The sequence below is a fragment of the Rhinoderma darwinii genome, chromosome 3 (genome assembly GCF_050947455.1).
Source record: "Rhinoderma darwinii isolate aRhiDar2 chromosome 3, aRhiDar2.hap1, whole genome shotgun sequence".
Lineage (NCBI taxonomy): Eukaryota > Metazoa > Chordata > Amphibia > Anura > Rhinodermatidae > Rhinoderma > Rhinoderma darwinii.
This window is the reverse complement of record NC_134689.1, coordinates 157,953,850-157,972,874: the sequence shown is the minus strand read 5'-3', so window position 1 is coordinate 157,972,874 and position 19,025 is coordinate 157,953,850. Positions and strand designations below refer to the sequence as shown.

Genomic DNA, 19,025 nt, shown 5'->3' with positions numbered 1-19,025 from the left:
TGATTGTGTTTTTTTTATTACTTGAAACTTTATTTGACAACTTTTTTTTTACACTTTTCTTTAGTCCCACTATGGGACTTGAAGGTCCAACTGTCAGATTTTTTTTCTAATACAGTGTCCCACTGTCCCACAGTGTCCCAGTGTCCCACTGATAAATGTCCTTACTTATCCCCCTTTGGTCCACACTCCGCACCTTCGCAGTTTGGGGAATTTTGCTGGGAATTGTTGTCCTGCTATAATACGGGCGCCCTCGCCTCCAGCAGATATGTTTGGACCTTACTCTTCCTGTTTCCCTAATTTTAGGGCCTTCATAAATCACCTCTTGAAACAGAAATATGTTTCCCTTGGGCCTGCACAACTACATTTTTTTTATTTCCTGACTTATTGGAGCCTTAACTAATTAATTTTTTGATAGATGTCGTGTTATGAGATCTGGTTTTTGTGGGACGAGCTGTAGTTATTATTGTTACCATTTTGGGGTACATGCGACTTTTTGATCACTTTTTATCCTATTTTTTGCGAGGCAAGGTGACCAAAAAACAGCAATTCTGGCATAGTTTTGAAAGTTTTTTTATACAGCGTTCACCATGCGTTATATGTTACATGTTAAGTTTACTCTGCAGGTCAATACGATTCCGGTGATGCCAAATTTATAGCACTTTTTTATGTTTTACAACTTTTTGCACAATAAAATTACTTTTGTAAAACGAATGTCTTTTTTCTGTCGCCATGTTGTGAGAAGCATAACTGTTTTATTTTTTCGTCGACGGAGCTGTATGAGGGCTTGTTTTTTGCGAGATGAGCTATAGTTTTTATAGGTAAAATTTTTTGGATACATGCAACTTTTTGATCACTTTTTATTCAAATTTTTGTAGGTAAAAGTGACCAAAAAACAGAAATTTTGGCATTGTTTGTTTTTTTTTTTTTACGCCGTACACCGTGTGGAATAAATAACATAATATTTTTCTAGTTCAGGTCGTTACAGATGCGGCGATACCAAATATGTATGTTTTTTTTATTCTTTTCAATAATAAAGGACTTGATAAGTGAAAAAGGGTGATTGTGTTTTTTTTATTACTTGAAACTTTATTTGACAACTTTTTTTTTACACTTTTCTTTAGTCCCACTATGGGACTTGAAGGTCCAACTGTCAGATTTTTTTTCTAATACAGTGTCCCACTGTCCCACAGTGTCCCAGTGTCCCACTGATAAATGTCCTTACTTATCCCCCTTTGGTCCACACTCCGCACCTTCGCAGTTTGGGGAATTTTGCTGGGAATTGTTGTCCTGCTATAATACGGGCGCCCTCGCCTCCAGCAGATATGTTTGGACCTTACTCTTCCTGTTTCCCTAATTTTAGGGCCTTCATAAATCACCTCTTGAAACAGAAATATGTTTCCCTTGGGCCTGCACAACTACATATTTTTTATTTCCTGACTTATTGGAGCCTTAACTAATTAATTTTTTGATAGATGTCGTGTTATGAGATCTGGTTTTTGTGGGACGAGCTGTAGTTATTATTGTTACCATTTTGGGGTACATGCGACTTTTTGATCACTTTTTATCCTATTTTTTGCGAGGCAAGGTGACCAAAAAACAGCAATTCTGGCATAGTTTTGAAAGTTTTTTTATACAGCGTTCACCATGCGTTATATGTTACATGTTAAGTTTACTCTGCAGGTCAATACGATTCCGGTGATGCCAAATTTATAGCACTTTTTTATGTTTTACAACTTTTTGCACAATAAAATTACTTTTGTAAAACGAATGTCTTTTTTCTGTCGCCATGTTGTGAGAAGCATAACTGTTTTATTTTTTCGTCGACGGAGCTGTATGAGGGCTTGTTTTTTGCGAGATGAGCTATAGTTTTTATAGGTAAAATTTTTTGGATACATGCAACTTTTTGATCACTTTTTATTCAAATTTTTGTAGGTAAAAGTGACCAAAAAACAGAAATTTTGGCATTGTTTGTTATTTTTTTTTTACGCCGTACACCGTGTGGAATAAATAACATAATATTTTTCTAGTTCAGGTCGTTACAGATGCGGCGATACCAAATATGTATGTTTTTTTTATTCTTTTCAATAATAAAGGACTTGATAAGTGAAAAAGGGTGATTGTGTTTTTTTTATTACTTGAAACTTTATTTGACAACTTTTTTTTTACACTTTTCTTTAGTCCCACTATGGGACTTGAAGGTCCAACTGTCAGATTTTTTTTCTAATACAGTGTCCCACTGTCCCACAGTGTCCCAGTGTCCCACTGATAAATGTCCTTACTTATCCCCCTTTGGTCCACACTCCGCACCTTCGCAGTTTGGGGAATTTTGCTGGGAATTGTTGTCCTGCTATAATACGGGCGCCCTCGCCTCCAGCAGATATGTTTGGACCTTACTCTTCCTGTTTCCCTAATTTTAGGGCCTTCATAAATCACCTCTTGAAACAGAAATATGTTTCCCTTGGGCCTGCACAACTACATATTTTTTATTTCCTGACTTATTAGAGCCTTAACTAATTAATTTTTTGATAGATGTCGTGTTATGAGATCTGGTTTTTGTGGGACGAGCTGTAGTTATTATTGTTACCATTTTGGGGTACATGCGACTTTTTGATCACTTTTTATCCTATTTTTTGCGAGGCAAGGTGACCAAAAAACAGCAATTCTGGCATAGTTTTGAAAGTTTTTTTATACAGCGTTCACCATGCGTTATATGTTACATGTTAAGTTTACTCTGCAGGTCAATACGATTCCGGTGATGCCAAATTTATAGCACTTTTTTATGTTTTACAACTTTTTGCACAATAAAATTACTTTTGTAAAACGAATGTCTTTTTTCTGTCGCCATGTTGTGAGAAGCATAACTTTTTTATTTTTTCGTCGACGGAGCTGTATGAGGGCTTGTTTTTTGCGAGATGAGCTATAGTTTTTATAGGTAACATTTTTTGGATACATGCAACTTTTTGATCACTTTTTATTCAAATTTTTGTAGGTAAAAGTGACCAAAAAACAGAAATTTTGGCATTGTTTGTTATTTTTTTTTACGCCGTGGAATAAATAACATAATATTTTTCTAGTTCAGGTCGTTACAGATGCGGCGATACCAAATATGTATGTTTTTTTTATTCTTTTCAATAATAAAGGACTTGATAAGTGAAAAAGGGTGAGTGTGTTTTTTTTATTACTTGAAACTTTATTTGACAACTTTTTTTTTACACTTTTCTTTAGTCCCACTATGGGACTTGAAGGTCCAACTGTCAGATTTTTTTTCTAATACATTGCACTACCTATGTAGCGCAATGTATTAGATCTGTCAGTCATTCACTGACAGCAAGCAGATTAGGCTTTGCCTACGGACGGGGCCTTATCGGCTTCCGTAATGGCAGAGCAGGAGACCATTGCTAGGCCTCCTATTGGCATAGTAGCAGTCGCTGCATCTAAGAGGTTAATCTCAGGAATCGGAGCTAGCTCCGGTTCCTAACGTTACAGGTGGATGTCAGCTGTAACATACAGCTGACATCCAGTGCTGATGACGCCTGCTCAACTCCTGAGCCGGCCCCATTTTGCTGGTGGCTACGGAAGCCTTTTAGGCCCCGCCTCTGTGTGGGGCCTGAAAGGCTTCTGTACTAGGCAAACCGGGAGGCTAGTGTTAGGCCTCCGGTTGCCTTTGCAGCCACCGGCCCAGTAATTTAATTGCTGGGGTGCCGATGGCAAACCCCTTAAATGCAGCAATCGCTTTTGATCGCTGCATCTAAGGGGTTAATGGCAGGAATCTTAGCTAGCTCTGGTTCCTGCCATTACAGGTTGATGTCAGCTGTAACATACAGATGATATCCACCGCTGATGACGCCGGCTATGGAAGACTTTTAAGCCCCGCCTCTGGGCAGGGCCTGAAAGGCTTCCATACTAGGCATAACGGGAAGCTAGTGTTAGGCCTCTGGTTGCCTTTGCAGCCACCGGCTCCCCGGCAATTTCATTGCTGGGGTGCCGATGATCTGCAAACCAATTAAATGCAGCGATCGCTTTTGACCGCTGCATTTAAGGGGTTAATGGCGGGGATCGGAGCAAACTTCAGTCCCCACCATTACCCCCGGGTGTCAGCTGTAACATACCATTTGTCGTATGCGGGAAGTAAAATGTGGGCAGCACAAGCTTTCCATAACGTATCCATACGACAAATGTCGGGAAAGGGTAAAGGAGACCAGCAGACTCTTGGTAACTTACCTGACTAAGAACCCGACTTTTCTAATCAGTTTAGTCGCCAGTTATGGGAATAGTCCTGGCAGGGGCATCACTAGAATTGACGGGGTCCCATAGCAAAAATTAGATGGGCCTTCAACACCTAGTGATAACAGCAAAAGTATCAATATTTAAAGGTATGGATAATAGAGCCATAGAGAACCCACATAGTGCAAGATAGCAGAAAGCCACTAACTTGTTATTTCCCACAAAAAGGAACAGTTTTGTACCTGAGTAGGCCCACTCAACCACTTAGCCCCATAGCTGCTTTGGTTGCTACAGCTATAATTATGCCCCTGAAAAGCTGCATCAAAGTAATTCGCAGTGTTTCTAGCATATAAAAATAAAATTTTCAATCAATTGAATGTACATGGTACGTAGGCCATGATGTGACTAAAGAGACTGACATAAGAGTAGCTGACCAACCTAACTGACGTGACCAATTAAGGGACATTGTACAAGATGTTGCAAAAAGGTTATAGAATACAAACATAACTGAAACTGGAGGGGAGTAGTTCAGGGGCAAACAAGAGGAAGGAATGTTTGAGGGGCAGATGCGGCGAGGGAACGGCCGCAGGACAGACATAGCATGATAGCAGTTGGGAGACAGACATGACAATACATTGGTGAAAGATTGTTGGACATGGCGATGGAGTGAGCAAGGCGGACGTGGTGAGGGGACAGTGTAGAGTCAGACAAAATGAGATAGAACTTAATAGGGCATAGTATAGGATATTGTACTGTATGTTGTATTACTTGCAATGAAAAGTCATATTTTATATAAAAAAGGCCAAATGATGCAATGACTATACAATAGAGCATAATATGATGTAAATAAAAATATATAATATTGATTAAAAAATAATGATAATGTAAGCGTTTTAAATTCTGAATAATTATAGATAAGCGTTAGCTCCATGATCCATACAGGAATTGAACACAGTACTTTGTGAACATTAGCGCACATTGACTCCGTTGAGACATCAGCCCTGAGGGTGAGATTAGTAGAACTAAGGGACATTGAATAGACAACTTTAAAGAGGTATAGGGAAACCAGCCAATCACATGATAAGAAGAGGTAAAGAATATTAGTATGAAAATAAGAGAGATACTACATAAATAAGTAAATCTAATTGCATCACTTTTATGCTTTCTGGGCTTGATGCAAAGTCTATTACAGAGTCCCCTGACTATTCATGACATTTATAGTACTGGTATCCACTTATATGGCAGACGAATTATTGGGCCATCTCAGGGATTAGTCCCCAGTTGCCTCTCCACCTCATATACTTACACTCCAGTCATGTCACTGCTGAGGAATAATTCTTATAGGTATGTCACAGAACCTGGATAACGTATACAATGATTTCAAATGACAGGTATAATAAACACAATGAAGTCACAGTAAAGTAATAGTGCACAGAGCGATACAACAGTGATAGTATTATAAATACAAGATGTCCCAAGAGATAATAAATAGTGATATAATTGCACGGTTATAACACACAGCACACAGTGATGTCACAATACAGTAAGAATGGTCACAGTATATCACAGTGATAATGGAAAAAGTAGTATCACAATCCGGAATACCAAAAAAAGTGAAGTCATAGCACATGGATAATATACACTGTGAAGTCACAGTATGGGGCTAATGCACACAGTGATGTCACATAACAGGATTGATGTCACAGAACAGGGATAATAAAAAGTGATATAATAGCTAATGAATAAGGATGTCACAGCACAGGGATAATAAACACAACATCATAATACAATGATAATGCACACAGACTTTTGCAATGGTAGTATAGTGCTGATTTCCCTTTAGTACAAATAATGTCATTGTAGGAGTTTTAGGTAAACTTTTTTGTTAATACCATGCATTTATTTTCTTTGTCAAGTTTGTCCATTTATATTCCATATTCATAGTTATGCCAAATAATGTACTAAACTTGGTAGACAGTAAATGACACTACATTAACATATTCACATTTTAATAGTGCTTTGTGTATATGTGCGCGTCAGTGAATTATGACATCAGAAGACAAAAACAATTCAGTAACATAAAGATGAAAAGCTTATGGATAGACATGTTGAAACAGGGGATTTCCTGTAAAAGGAAGATAGTATAGAGAGAGGAAAGGACACTCTTAACCTTGGTTAAATTGGAAGGTTTGTCAAAAAGACCAAATCTATGTGGTCAAAAGCCTTTTTTGGCATCATTTGAGAGCAGCAAGGCTTAGGACTGGGATGGGTGGACGAAATGGAAGGTATTCAGAGGCTTATCTTGGTAAACTTTTACAAATGATAAAATGTAAGGCTTGCAAACAGAGAAATGTGTTATCAGGCACACCTTGATCAAACATGGCTGCAGGTTTAAGAAGGAGCAACCCAATGCCACCCTCTTGATTGCAGATCTCATTATACCAGCCACCTCCTTGAATATGGTAATAAATGCTCTTGATCCCACTCCCTTAAGGTAATCTTCCTTTCTGAAAATGTTTTCATGTTCAGTGACTTCTATTCCCTACTATATAATGTTTGTCACAGCACCACATCGGGTTGCTCCACACGTAGGCATCTCAGGAGACATGGTTACTGTGGCAGTAAAAGATAGATAACCGGGTAAGACCCTGATAGGTATTTTGTCACAAACTATATTACTTTCAGAGAGATTTAAGTGGCCCCTTTTTGTTTTTTTCCGATATTCTATAAACAAATTAATAAAAAAAATTAAAAATGAACAACCCCTTTAACTTGATAATAACTGACTCCACTCTGCTAATAGACATGCTCTATCTCAGTTAGTCTCAAGGATGGAATGGTGCAAATTATTGGCCCATATCTGTTTTAAATGTTTACCAAGATAGTGATCTCTAATTTACTTATCCACCCAGACCAAGTGGGTTTTATGCCCTCCAGGGACCACAGGCATAACAGTATCAAGGCTCTAAATACCATCCATTCTGTGAACCATTCCCAGTTACAAGTCTTGCTGCTTTCAATTTTGCAAAAAGGCTTTTGACCACATGTCTTTTTGACAAACTTTCCACTTCAATCTAGGTTAAAAGGGTTTTCCCATCATCACTATTTATCATCTATCTACAGGATAAATGATAAATATCTGATCGTGGGGGTCCAACCGCTTGGACCACCCCACGGATCTGGAGAACACGATTAGCTGGCCGTCCCAATGCACCCCATATGAATAGAGCTGTACTGCGAATACTGGGCCACCTCTCCTTTTACTTTCTATGGGGCTACCCGAGATAGCCACGATAGCCTGCAGATCTGTTTACTACATTCTCTTGCGACTTCCCCTCATTATCTACTATATATGCTGAGCTTCAACACTGGTCTCAGGACAATTATACCTGATTTTAAAAGTACTTCATTTTTCCATTGAGAATTCTATTCAGGATTTTGCACCTTTGTACTTGCTCCAGGCACTGCCCACACTTATCCCTTCCCCAGAAATGCCATGTAGTTTTCCATCTGGTCCGAATGATGGACTGGTGCAGATATTAACAATATAAATAGTGGATGGAAGTGGAACAAATGTCTTGATTCCACTGGATGCCTGCCTTAGCATGGCTCCCTCTTCATCCACCTTCTCTATTGAACATCCGATCATTAGCCTATCCCGTGTCTGTTTCAGTCTTTGTTTTCTCATACCAGTATATTGCCCTATCTCTCCACATCCCTGCCAGTTTTGTGAAAACCCAGATACCCCTTTCAGGCTTTGGAGCACATGTCTAGAGCGAATAGGATCTGGGCGTCGCATTTACACCTGCTCAAAAAGAACAAATCCTGATGATGTTGCACAAGTTATGGTAGGATACAAGTCATTTTTCCAAGATTTCCTTAGTATTGCACAGGCGATATAATTATTGTCAGTGCATCAGGAATTACCACGTGTCTTCTCTATGGGATATCCTCAAATCATGACATGGGATTCTTGTGGACAGGAGATGAGAAATACTGGTACAGAGTGCTGACCAAACTTCATACACTATTTTCTTCAGCACTGGGTACACAAGTTTAATGACCTTATGAGAATTGTAGCTCTAAATGCTTCATCCCACAAGGCTACATAGGAAGATGTTCCAGGACACGGAAGAGTATAGATCCTTATTAAATTAGTTATGTTTAGGCCACAGTCATAGGGTTTCTCTATCCTCCCAACAATGAGCTGATCACCATGGGTCTGGCTGCTGGAACCCCTAAAAATAATCTCTCGTGGCCAGGGGAAGCACCTAGCGGGTAGACATTCACACGCAATCACGCTGTAATGGAAATGTGGTATTACAGGGCACTCATGGAAGTCATGGAAGTGTGACTATGTTATACATGACTGTGCCAACTGCTCCAGTACAAGACCTCTCTGGCTAATAGAAGGGGTGCGGGCATATGTGGCGGCTGCCCTGATGGTAAAACCCTTTTAAACAGTAGTCACTGAAGAAATGAATAAAATAGCTGAATACAATTTTTAAGAACTTGACAAAAGACAAATTAGTCTTATATTTACAAAATCCAAAATAGATCTTTGTCCATGGCACCTTCATGATAACTGCTGCCTTCATGCAGATGGTAGTGATAATAGACAGTGCACAGGAAATACATTAGAGCAGTACCCCCGGGAGCACTGAAAGCCCTCGTCGCCCTCGGCAGGGATGCGCTGGATGCCCTTTGTTTGATGAGCAGAAGCTTCCTGAGCTCAGTTACAGTGGAGCAGGCGCTGCCTGTGAGTGGTCGCTGGGGCACACGTGCTAGTGCAGGCAGAGAGCAGCTGCCTGGAGTCTGGCATACTTCTGAGCAGTGCCCGGAGCCAAGCAGGGACTCTGCCATACCTACAGCTCCTGAACACCGCCACAGCCAGGAGTGTAAGATGCTGCTGTATGTCGCGGCCGGCGTCACCATGCAGAGGAGCTGCTGCTTCCCAGTGCTCTGCCTCCTACTCTTCACAGCCGCCGGTAAGGACCTGGGGAGACGGACAGAGATGGGCATAGTATACCCAGGAAATGGTGATCTAGTCTAACCCCTATATAAGAACCTGTTGTGCCGGAATAGTGTTTATGTAGTCAATAACACGGCGATCATTCAGTGGATGGATGTGATGGGTGTTATAAGCTACGGCGTAGTATTCCTATATAGAATCCTGCTGTATATACTGTCGCCAGCACCATGGACAGCTCCTACACGCAGTGCCATCCATGTGAGATACACACAGTGCACAGCAAACGCCTATAGAATATACTATACATACACTGAGCTTCCTCTACAGCCGCCATAACGCTTCCTATGCGATCAGTAGCACTGTACATGCCGCGACCACGTCCCAGTTTATCATATATAGGACCGTGTATACAGAGTACTACAACAATTATCATAATAAGATGAAGGAAAACGGATATAAGACGTGTTGATCTATAGAGAGACTATATGAATAATGTTGGGATGTGGCTTTCTTGTAATTGCATTAACCTGGTAATGTGGTAGGATCAGGCAAGTAATCCTCCTTCATTACAGTCAGGTTCTGGATCCTTGGTCTACTTGTATGTGAATAATGTTGTAGTAGTTCACACTTTATGGTGACACAGCATCGTTCTGTATGTAATGTCATTAGTTGTAATTAATTACTTGCAGATTGATAACTATCAGATCCTGCAAAAATTTGGAAGTCAAAAGGACATGGTTATTTTTACATCAGGCTTGTATAATATTTTTACAGATACATGCTACACATAATATAGCATGCATCTCATATTTACTGTATATTCTTAGTTTAGTATCATCATTTTACCGGAACTAATTTTCTTAAAAAGTAACAATGTTACAGGTTATGTTTATATCCTAAAGATATGCATTCTGCAACTATATCTAAATCATCAGTGGTAGGCAGCCACTTGTGCCATACATTGGGGCATATATGATAACATAGCCCATAGGCACTTTTGTATAGCTCAAATCTTATGGTACAGTATATTTCTGTACCAAACACAATCTTAATATATGCTTTGGATATTTTGCTCTCCTTTTATTCTTGATTTTCTCTTGACTCTCCATTTTACTACTGACACTCTTAGATCCTTACTAGTATCATATTGGTTTTGATTCTCTGTCTTATGTACTATGTTTCTCATTTCTATTCCATGAACTTTTCTTGGCAAAACTCCAATTATAGACTGTTATATACATACAAATGGTCCCACTGCTAATCTAAAGATAGGATATTCAATTGTAACTATTGATAAAATAGGGAAGTTTAGGCATATTTAATTAGGTTAGACATAGCCATCTGTAACATACTAGTAAAATTATTTAATGAAGTGTATCTCTCTAATATCTACAATCATATAATCACATGGCATGGTAGAAAGTCTCTACCTGTGTAAAATCATACTGGGGAATTGGCTAATCTCACATACCTGGCCAAATGAGTTTGTGGTAATTCCTATAATCCATGCAGACCACTAGGCTATCACAGAGAAGACAATGGCAGCCAGATTTTAGCGCGGGATCACGGATTCCTGGTAAGTATTTATTGAAAAGGAGGGGACCAACACCTTCAGTCTCCCACATGAAGTTTTTCATTAATGTAGCTTTAGCAATTCATCCCTTGGTATTTGGTTTATTAGAGAATCCAAGTATATGAACTATACCCTTCATTTTCCTCTGCTGCTGATCACAAAGATGTGAAATTATGAACTATCATATGTAATGCAGTCATGTGTTGCATATACATGTGTGTCTATGTTTAGTAAATCTGAATATGTAATTTGGATAAGGTAACTCAGTAGGTATACAAATACATTGGGATATCATATAACATCATGCCAAATGACAAACTGAGCTCCATATAGTCACAGACTCAGCTCTGCTACATCTGAAGTTAGGTATACACAAAGTTCAATAGCATCTGTATTAATCCATCTTCAGTATGCTTCCTCTAGCTGTGGTTGCATGTCAACATCATTTCTACATTATACCATGACAATCAGACAGTGAGTAGGGGATTTGGAGCTCTGTATAAGAGAAACTGATCTTTGATCCCTAGGGCAATATAATAAGAAATTAATAAGTGTAACTTGTAAAATAATAATAATAATAAAAATAATACATAATATGAATATGTATATTGTAAGTGTTGTATACTATAAACAAGATACACATGTTCCTGCTAACTGCATGGAATGCTATGTCCCCTACTGATAACATTCTTTGTAACATGAGAGAAATTATTTGATTTTTTTTCTTCAATAAATCTCCAATAAGTGTGGGCAGGTATTTTCTATGACTTGTAATAGAGCAGAGTTTTTCAACATATACTTGATACATAATCAGTTCAATATAGAATACGCAGATGCTCTTCTTTGTTGTAATAATAAAAGGTAGTCTGTTGTGAAGTTTACATAAGCATTGACAGTGTTAATCTTCTCTGGTCTTTTGCTAATACCCCCTCGTGTTTAAATAGTATATTCATCATGTAAATAATCTTTGGTTCTATTGGTAAAAGTAGGATTATCCCGAATTTGTTTGTTTTCTTTCAACCAGACATTGTAATCTAGAACAGAATGACAGTGATCTAATGGCAGGAAACTATTCTTGTTTTGACCTTTTTATTAACTGTATATCTGCATGTCTAGCATTTTATGGTTCCAATATTCTGCATATATGGGATATAGACAAGGTCATTGATTCCTTTATGTTGTGAATATCATTATAGATCTTAAGCAGCACTTGATATATTAACTCTATTGGACAGACTCTTGGTTGCCATGGTGAACAGCTAACTATATTATTGCGTTTCTAAAAATACGCAGCTAGATGGAGGTTATTTTTCTTTATGTTTCTGGTGTTCATCATTATCGCTATATTTTTATTCATCGTTGATATTAGAATAAAGCACATTTCAGGAATCTTCTTTTAAGCTATGAACCCTGATTTGATACCTTCTGCTTGATTTGTATTGTCGAGTCCAGTGTTTGCATGCTCACATTTATTAGGGAGTGCTTCTATTTTCAACTATATAATTCCATGGAATAAATAAATTAAAATAAATCTTTGTGTCCATAATCTAATACCATGAATTATGTGGAGACATATATTTGACAATAGAAACGTTTACATTAGATTACATTAGAAGTGACAGTTAATTTTGAACATATACTGTTACAGTTAGTTTTTTATGTATCTTGTTTATCTACGTAGTAACCTACATACAACTGTAAAATCTATATTATATTTCTCTGAATTCTAACCTTCCTTTCTACCAATTCTCTAGGTATCTAGAGTGCTATATATAGTTTTCACAAAGCTGTGGTATTCTGGGGAAGCCTGCAATAGCTTGGGATGAGTCAGATGTCACAGCTTTTCTCAAGAACAGTCTTAATAGAGACTCATATATGTAGTGGTCTGTCACAAGTACCTACTGCTGTTGGTTGCAAAATCACTTGAAAACTGTGTGGGATTTTAAATTATATAAACAGCAGTGTTCAAAGAAAGAAAAAAAATGAGATTATTCATCATTACTTTACTTTTACATTATGTTTTTCACAGTAAATAAAGGCCCCAGCTAATATCAGTTTACATTCACTGGGCTGAAAAATATGTCTAAAAGGCAGCAGAGCATAGTATGAAAATGTATATGTTAAAAGAAAAACATCCATGATGGAAATATAGAACCCAGTATATATTATTCTATAGCCATCACTGAAGACTAGCAAAAATAAGAACTCGTGACACATCATAAATATGCTTCCCAAGTGCTTTAATATACAAGTGATTACACATGATATAAGAGATTCGACGTAGTCACCTAATGATTGCAGTTCTTGTTGCTAGGCAAAGGTTTGAACATATTCAGATGCTTCCTGGCAAACACAGTACATGAAAAATATACATTCACTATGGGGTCTGAATAAGAAGTGCTGGTTGTTACTTAAATGGGAAACATTTAATATTTTTGATAGCATGAAACATATAATGAAAGAAATATGTTGCAGACAGTACAGTAGAATACACAGAACAGAGGGACCTTATAGCAAAATGGGTTCTCATTATGGTGCCAGGATTTCCACAACCTATGTTTCGGGGTCTGTAGCAGATTCAGAGTCCAGTGGCTAAAATGATAAGGCAGGAGGGTGATAATAGCAAGATTAATTTAGTAACAGTCCATGTTCAGCACACAGATAAGCAGCAACAGGTTGTAGCGTCAGGCAGAGATGTGGTTAGGAAACTATCTAAGTTTAGTACACAGATAAGTGGCAACAGTTTTTTGTCACCCAGTAGCAAAGGGTATAGAACCAACCAGGGCTGGGCCCCTTCTCTCCAAGGGCCTCATAAACTATAAATGTCAGTGTTACAAGTATTAAGTACACAAGTTACAGTATTGCTGTATTATATTATAAATGTCAGTATTACAAGTATACAAGTTACAGTCGTATTAACTGTTTTTTATTTTTCGTTGAGTCTAAAAAAAATATTGAGACTCATTCCCTATAATAAGTATGGTATTGCCCTCTGATAACAAAAGTATTGTTTACTTATATATTTGTTGAGTTAGCCAAGTACTATAAAGAAATTGATACCTCAAGGTGCCCATACACATTAGATAAAAAGCCGGCTGATCCCGACGATTTCGGTGAGGCCAGCTGACTAGCTTGTCTGAATGGGGCTGTCCAAACTCTACTCTGACAGCTGATGTTAGGTAAAACAAGAATGGGCATGTTGGATTTCAACATGCCCGATCTTTGTTGCCATAGGAAATAAGCCATTACCAGAGGTGTCTGGAGAGGACAGAAGTGTCTGGCAGCAGGTATTTCCCACCCCTCATTCAAAACATGCACGCTCGGCCGAGTCAGGAGGAATAGCATTGGACTGACTGCTAACTAAAGTGTATGGCGAGCTTAACACATTTTATACCTAACAGGATTTGGTATTCGCTGGATGGATAGATTTAAAGAAAAGGTTACACCTCTTCCTTGAAAAACACAATATACAGGCTTTTGGGTGTTAATGTGATCCAAGGATCTGTCCGATTGCCAGTATGGGTTAGGAAATATTTATTTTTTTACTTTAAAGGGGACCTGTGACTAGGTCATATAAGTTGAACTGGCTTACTGACCCAAATAGCTCTGTTTCACTGATTTAAGCGCTGTTTTTTGTTTTTTTGTTTTTAAATTGAGATATGGCCCACTGTTGTGTTTGCTCTCTCTGTGCTAATTTGCTGTAATTAGCCAACAGGGCATGAACTACCCTCTTTTCTGTGTCGCACTGATTGGTCAGCTTCAGAGGCGGAGAAGCTTTCTCCACCCCATTAGCTAACTACAGCAAATTAGCATATAGGCAGCCAACAAAACAGTGGGCGATATCTCAGCAACTTTAGGGGTCCAGGAAGAAAAAATAAATAGTGCTGGTATCAGAGAGACAGCACTATTCAGGTCAGTTAACCAGTTCAAGTCATATGACACTTAGTGACAGGTTCTCTATAAGGCAAATAAGTCAGTGCTATTCAAGTTTTTTTTGTTTTCTTTGTTCTTGCTTACTCTGCATTAACTGGGGTTTGTAAGTATAAAAGGTTGAACTTGACAGACTTAGGGTTTTTTTCCAGCCCACTAAGTATATCATTATATAGGCCAACAGTCACCTTTGATGCGAAATTGTGAGCCATAGAATGCTTGTGTTCAGTTTGCTACTAGATGGAAGCAATAAACACTACCGTTCAAAAGTTTAGGGTCACTTAGAAATGTCCTTATTTTTGAAAGAAAAGCACCGTTTTTTTCAATGAAGATAACATTAAATTAATCAGAAATACACTCTATACATTGTTAATGTGCTAAATGACTATTCTAGCTGCAAACGTTTGGTTTTTAATGCAATATCTACATAGGTGTATAGAGGCCCATTTCCAGCAACCATCACTCCAGTGTTCTAATGGTACATTGTGTTTGCTAACTGTGTTAGAAGGCTAATGGATGATTAGAAAACACTTGAAAACCCTTGTGCAATTATTTTAGCACGGCTGTAAACAGTTTTGCTGTTTAGAGGAGCTATAAAACTGACCTTCCTTTGAGCTAGTTGAGAATCTGGAGCATTACATTTGTGGGTTCGATTAAACTCTCAAAATGGCTAGAAAAAGAGAGCTTTCATGTGAAACTCGACAGTCTATTCTTGTTCTTAGAAATGAAGGCTATTCCATGCGAGAAATTGCCAAGAAACTGAAGATTTCCTACAACGGTGTGTACTACTCCCTTCAGAGGACAGCACACACAGGCTCTAACCAGAGTAGAAAGAGAAGTGGGAGGCCCCGCTGCACAACTGAGCAACAAGACAAGTACATTAGAGTCTCTAGTTTGAGAAATAGACGCCTCACAGGTCCTCAACTGGCAGCTTCATTAAATAGTATCCGAAAAACGCCAGTGTCAACGTCTACAGTGAAGAGGCGACTCCGGGATGCTGGCCTTCAGGGCAGAGTGGCAAAGAAAAAGCCATATCTGAGACTGGCTAATAAAAGGAAAAGATTAATATGGGCAAAAGCACACAGACATTGGACAGAGGAAGATTGGAAAAAAGTGTTATGGACAGACGAATCGAAGTTTGAGGTGTTTGGATCACACAGAAGAACATTTGTGAGATGCAGAACAACTGAAAAGATGCTGGAAGAGTGCCTGACGCCATCTGTCAAGCATGGTGGAGGTAATGTGATGGTCTGGGGTTGCTTTGGTGCTGGTAAAGTGGGAGATTTGTACAAGGTAAAAGGGATTTTGAATAAGGAAGGCTATCACTCCATTTTGCAACGCCATGCCACACCCTGTGGACAGCGCTTGATTGGAGCCAATTTCGTCCTACAACAGGACAATGACCCAAAGCACACCTCCAAATTATGCAAGAACTATTTAGGGAAGAAGCAGGCAGCTGGTATTCTATCTGTAATGGAGTGGCCAGCGCAATCACCAGATCTCAACCCCATAGAGCTGTTGTGGGAGCAGCTTGACCGTATGGTACGCAAGAAGTCCCCATCAAGCCAATCCAACTTGTGGGAGGGCCTTCTGGAAGCATGGGGTGAAATTTCTCCCGATTACCTCAGCAAATTAACAGCTAGAATGCCAAAGGTCTGCAATGCTGTAATTGCTGCAAATGGAGCATTCTTTGACGAAAGCAAAGTTTGAAGGAGAAAATTATTATTTCAAATAAAAATCATTATTTCTAACCTTGTCAATGTCTTGACTATATTTTCTAGTCATTTTGCAACTCATTTGATAAATATAAGTGTGAGTTTTCATGGAAAACACAAAATTGTCTGGGTGACCCCAAACTTTTGAACGGTAGTTACGTATTTATTTGGGTGGAAAAAAAGACATACAGTATGTTCATCAAGTTTAACCATTCACTTACCTAGTTTGATCTAATGGACAGCAAAACCAAAAACAACTGGGTGATTATAATCAATTTTGAAAATCCTTCCCAACCCACAAAGACTGGATAATTCCCTTTATCAATTAGACGTAACCCCCTCTCCCCTTTCTAATAGCTGTCATTTTCAATACCATTAGGCATGAGATAAATGTTTAAAACTTTTTTGAATGCTCTCATTGTGGCAAGCATTTCTACATCGATAAAGCATCCTGGAAAATGATGATTCTTCCTTACACTCGTATATTGGTAATGGAACCACTGTAGATATATCCTCTAGCTGGCCCCAACCTTTTATACCTTGTGAGACACATTTAATTTAGATTGATTGCCGGGAGCCACATTTAAGTAAAAAATGTTAATGAAGAGAAACAAAAAAAAAATTAATTTCAATTTGCAGGTAAATATTTAAATTTGAAATTAACACACTGGTCTTCCACCACACAAACTGGCACAATTCTGTGGATAGGGCATGTCTGTAATATTGTGAATGTCATAATGTCATATTGGGTATAACTCAGGGTTCCTATGGCAAGCCACATAGCAGGGGGTTACGAGCCACATGTGGCTTTTGAGCAGCTGGTTGGGTACCACTGATCTAAGGCATCCTTTTTCTAAGCTAAACATATTAAATTCAAATTCCATTTTTCCTAGCCTGAACTTATAAAAGAGACATCATCCCATTTTTTTTTATCCAATTGCGCATCTTGAACTCTTTCCAGCTCCCCAGCTTGCCTTTTTTTTACAGTTTAAAACTCAAAACTAAATATTCAAGATGAAGCATTACAAGAAATTTATAATGGGGCAATATTGTATGGGAATCACAGGTTTCTATCTTTGAGTCCCATCAGGAAGAAGAGCCTAAGTGCGAGTGCTACCTCGGCACCCCTATAGCTATGCCTCTGGCACCTAAAAGGATTCTCTTCCACCGGAGTGACGGGATCCCTAGGACAGGAAATACCTTTTATTTATGGATAAGCAAACCTAGCCACCTACATACCCATATGTTTAATCTTTCATGAAGTAAACAGTGGAATATAAAGTATCTTGTCTTTGGCAGTAGGACTCATAGCTGAATAACTGTATGCATATTCCTGCAGAGTTGTCAAGTGTTATTTAATAATGCAAGGTGCACGCAGTAACACATTTCGAACATGCCTCCATGAAATAAAACTATACTGCAGAGTTAAATGCCATGAAAGAACAACTTCCTGAAGTGGCTCCAACTGTTCAGTTAACTTATCTGTCATTTATATTTAAGCTTAAATTCACCGTAGGGTCATAATGCCTAAAGGACAATGCATCTTTACCTCAGTTATGCATGTTCAGTTCAGATTTTCTGACTCATAAAATTTGTATCTTCACACAACCTGTACTATTTGACATATAAAAGGTAAAATAATAACATTTTATTTCACTGACAATGTGTTAGGAGGTATAAAAAAAATATTGTGTTCTCAAAGAGACAGGGGTGCAATGAATCTTTGATTAAAAATAAAAAGACTATTACTCAGATAAAGTAATTATTTTGTAGGCTGTGACAATATTTTATATAAATGTGTGGGAACTATTAAGCTGGCCATACACTTGTGATAGCTGTTGCCAACAGCTATTCCACCCGACTTTCCCATACACATGCACGCTCCGCTCGGCCGAGCGTTGATGTTTTCAGACAAAAGGATCGGGCATGTGTAAGTTCAACATGCTTGACCCTTCACTCCCCCGAAATCTGCTGTCGAGGAAGAGTCGGGACGCCACCATACACATTGGATGGTCGACCTGTCCTGCCAAAATCGGCGAGTTCGGCCAACGTGCATCTAATATGTTTGGCCAGTATTTCCTTACTGAGGCAAAGGACTCCTCAAGAGGAACTATATGAGAATATTCAAAATGCACCCTTTTATCATCTAAATGATGGCTTAATGACTAGGATCAGTAAAATGTTATATCATGATACTCAGAAAAAAAGAAGGTACAAACAAATTCTTCAGATTGTTAATAGTCTGTCCATATGGATATCAATATAATTATGTTTAGCAGTCATACTTACTGCAGTATGGAAAATAGACGTACAGATTTAGTCATTTCAATGCTATACTTTAAAGATATGTAGCAAGTGACATTGCAGTCAGTGGCTTTTTCCAGTTTGTACCTTGGCAATTTAACATAGTGCCAACAATGACACATTCTACAGATCTAAGCACAGTGTTGCACCAGTTAGCTACGGATTGTCTATCTTTATTTAGCAATAACAACTGATATGAAAGGGGCTTCTAATATCATGTTTAAAACTAACATTTTTAGTTTTTTGCTGACTGAAAAATGTCTTCTTCAAAACAAAATTCAGAAATGAATTTTGCTTCCCGGACTTT

General features: G+C 38.4%; 1 protein-coding gene across 1 annotated transcript in view; it reads left to right on the top strand.

Annotated features, from left to right (window-relative positions):
• The first annotated feature begins 8,890 nt into the window (after positions 1-8,890).
• Positions 8,891-19,025, top strand: part of PTPRR (protein tyrosine phosphatase receptor type R) — a 147,069-nt gene continuing 136,934 nt past the window's right edge. The window contains exon 1 of the mRNA XM_075856954.1: positions 8,891-9,212. Within this exon, the coding sequence (XP_075713069.1) occupies positions 8,936-9,212 (277 nt within the window). The 5' untranslated portion in view covers positions 8,891-8,935. The remainder of the gene's footprint in view (positions 9,213-19,025) is intronic.